A 2,909-nucleotide genomic window follows, 5' to 3' on the forward strand; every position below is an offset into this window, starting at 1 on the left:
TTAGAGATGGGGTCTTGCTGTGTTGCCCAGGCTCATCTCAAACTCCTGGGCTCAAGTGATCCTCCCACTCTGGGCCTCCGGAAGTGCTAGGATTTATAGGCATGTGCCACCACACCCATCCTCCTTCAGTCCACTCCTGTAAGGCAACACTCATGCAGTCTAGGGCTATAAAACCAGTATGTCCATGCTTGTCCAAACATGTCCGCCTCCCTTCTTCATTCCTTCCTTCTCACTTCCCTCCTATACAAATTGTAGCATATTTGCTTTGTCATCTAAGAACAGATTTTGGAAATCCTTCCAAATCAGTACATTTAAAACTCCCCACGCTCCTTTTTATTTTAGAGACAGGGTCTCACGCTGTCACCCAGGTTGGAGTGTAGTGCTGCAATCACAGCTCATTGCAGCCTCAACCTCCCGGGCTCAAACGATTCTTCCGCCTCAGCATTTCAAGTAGCTGGGACTACAGGTGCACCACCACACCCAGCCAAGTTTTGATTTTTTACTTTATTTATTTGAACTTCTGGGCTCAATTTACCCTCCCACCTGGGCCTCGCAAAGAGTTGGGATGACAGGTGTAGCCGCCACGCCCAGGCTAAACATTCTCTTTTTTTATGGCTACATATGGAAATGCCATCATTTATTTGGCCCATGAATGACTTGAGTTTGTTCGGTTTTTATTTGTTTTTACAGAATTATAGACTCCCAGGAGCTTGCAGAAATAGCACATAGAGTCCCGTGTGCTCTTTACCTCATGTCCCCCACTAGCAGCATTGTACATAACGGGGGCCCCGTATCCAAACCAGGACACTGGCACGGACCCAGCACTGTTAACCGGACCACAGACCTCTTCGACTTTCACCATCGGACTTATGTTTTATGAGGCTGTCTGGCAGGTGCTGGGGCAGTGGCGGTCAGGGGACAGATATAGATATGGAGGGGACCACTACACCAGTCCAGGCATGAGGTGAGGAAAGCCTGGGCCAGGCGGGCGCAGCGACAGTAGGGCTTGTGGTTGGATTCAGATTTTTTTTTTTTTTGAGATGAAGTTTCGCTTTTGTTGCCCAGGCTGCAGTGCAGTGGCGTGATCTCGGTTCATTACAACCTCTGCCTCCTGAGTTCAATCAATTCTCCTGCCTCAGCCTCCTGAGTAGCTGAGATTACAGGCTTGTGCCATCACGCCTGGCTAATTTTGTATTTTTAGTAGAGACAGGGTTTCTCCATGTTGGTCATGCTGGTCTTGAACTCCTGACCTCAGGTGATCTGCTCACCTCAACCTCCCAAAGTGCTGGGATTACAGGCATGAACTACTGCGCCCAGGTTTTTTTTTTTTAAGATGGAGGCTTGCTCTGTTGCCCAGGCTAGAGTGCAGTGGTGCAATCTCTGCTCACCGCAACCTCCACTTCCTGGGTTCAAGTGAGTCTCCTGCCTCGGCCTCCTGAGTAGCTGGGATTACATGAGAGAGCCACCACGCCCAGCTAATTTTTGTATTTTTAGTAGAGACGGGGTTTCACCATGTTGGCCAGGATGGTCTCGAACTCCTGAGCTCAAGTGATCCACCCACCTTGGCCTCCCAAAGTGCCGGGATTACAAGCGTGAGCCACCATGCCCAGCTGAATTCAAAATGTACTTTGAAGCTGGAGCCACCAGGACTCGCTGGTGGCTTGAACACAGGGTGTGTGGGAAAGAGAGGAGTTGGAAACAGCTTCCAGACGGGGGACCTAAGCAACCTCAAGCTGTGTGAGAAGCATACGTACTCCAGCCCCACCTGGAGGCCCCGTACCTTCCACAATCAGCTCAGCCTCACACTGGCCACCATTGGTCATGACCTGGTAACGACCTCTGTCCTCCAGGGCCACGTCCGAGTAGATGAGCAGATGGCGCTTCCCGTCCTTCTTGAAGCGGTACTGGGCCTTGAAGGAATCCTCCCGAGTCAGTTCCACACCATCTTTCATCCTAGGTGGGTAAGGCACAGAGCGGGACATGAGGAGACAGCACAGCCCTCGGTCTGGGTCTCGGATAGTCAGCTGGGGGCCCACGCAGAGGGGTCAGAAGGGAGGTCCCAGGAAGGAGGAGACATAAACGATGGCAGAGGCATCTTGAGTGGTGGATGGGTCATAGGTCAGGCGAAGGGGAGAGAGAGGGCCGGGCACGGTGGCTCACGCCTGTAATTTCAGCACTTTGGGAGGCTAAAGTGGGTGGATCACCTAAGGTCAGGAGTTCAAGACCAGCCTGGTCAACATGGTGAAACCCCGTCTCTACTAAAAATATAAAAAATTAGCCAGGCATGGTGGCGAGCACCTGTAATCCCAGCTTCTTAGGAGGCTGAGGCAGAAGAATTGCTTGAACCTAGGAGGCGGAGGTTGCAGTGAGCCAAGATCACGCCACTGCACTCCAGCCTGCATGACAGAATGAGGCTTCATCTCAAAAAAAAAAAAAAAAAGGTGGGTTGTGGGGAAGAGAGGAGGAGGGGGTCACAGGCCACACTCAATTAATTGCCTCAAGGTACTGGCTGGACGTCAGGGGACGCAAAAAGATGTCACGGGGAGAGTTCAGCACAGAGGAAGCCCTCGGGCATCAGAGAAACGTCAAATGTCCAAATGTTGTGGCCTTTGTCAATGGTTTTCCCTTTCTAGGGCACTTTCCCCTTCTCTCTTCACTACACCTTTGTGTCATTCAGATCTCAGCTCAACTGTCCTCTCCTCCAGGAAGTCTTCCCTGACCTCCTGAGTGCCTTTCTCCTAGGGAGCTGTTACAGCATCCATTACTGCTCCTTTCAAACCAGTCTCAAAGGCCGGGCGCAGTGGCTCACACCTGTAATCCCAGCACTTTGGGAGGTCGAGGCGGGCGGATCATGAGGTCAAGAGATCGAGACCATCCTGGTCAAGCAGGTGAAACTTGTTTTTTTGAGA

At 51.5% G+C, this 2,909-nt stretch overlaps 1 protein-coding gene across 1 annotated transcript in view; it reads right to left on the reverse strand.

Annotated features, from left to right (window-relative positions):
• The window catches only part of MYBPC2 (myosin binding protein C2), a 36,940-nt gene that overhangs the window by 21,535 nt on the left and 12,496 nt on the right, over positions 1 to 2,909 (reverse strand). The window contains exon 12 of the mRNA XM_017512519.2: positions 1,781 to 1,953. Coding sequence (XP_017368008.1) covers positions 1,781 to 1,953 — 173 coding nt within the window. The remainder of the gene's footprint in view (positions 1 to 1,780; positions 1,954 to 2,909) is intronic.

This window comes from Cebus imitator, unplaced genomic scaffold, assembly GCF_001604975.1.
Source record: "Cebus imitator isolate Cc_AM_T3 unplaced genomic scaffold, Cebus_imitator-1.0 Scaffold473, whole genome shotgun sequence".
NCBI classification, from domain to species: Eukaryota; Metazoa; Chordata; class Mammalia; order Primates; family Cebidae; genus Cebus; species Cebus imitator.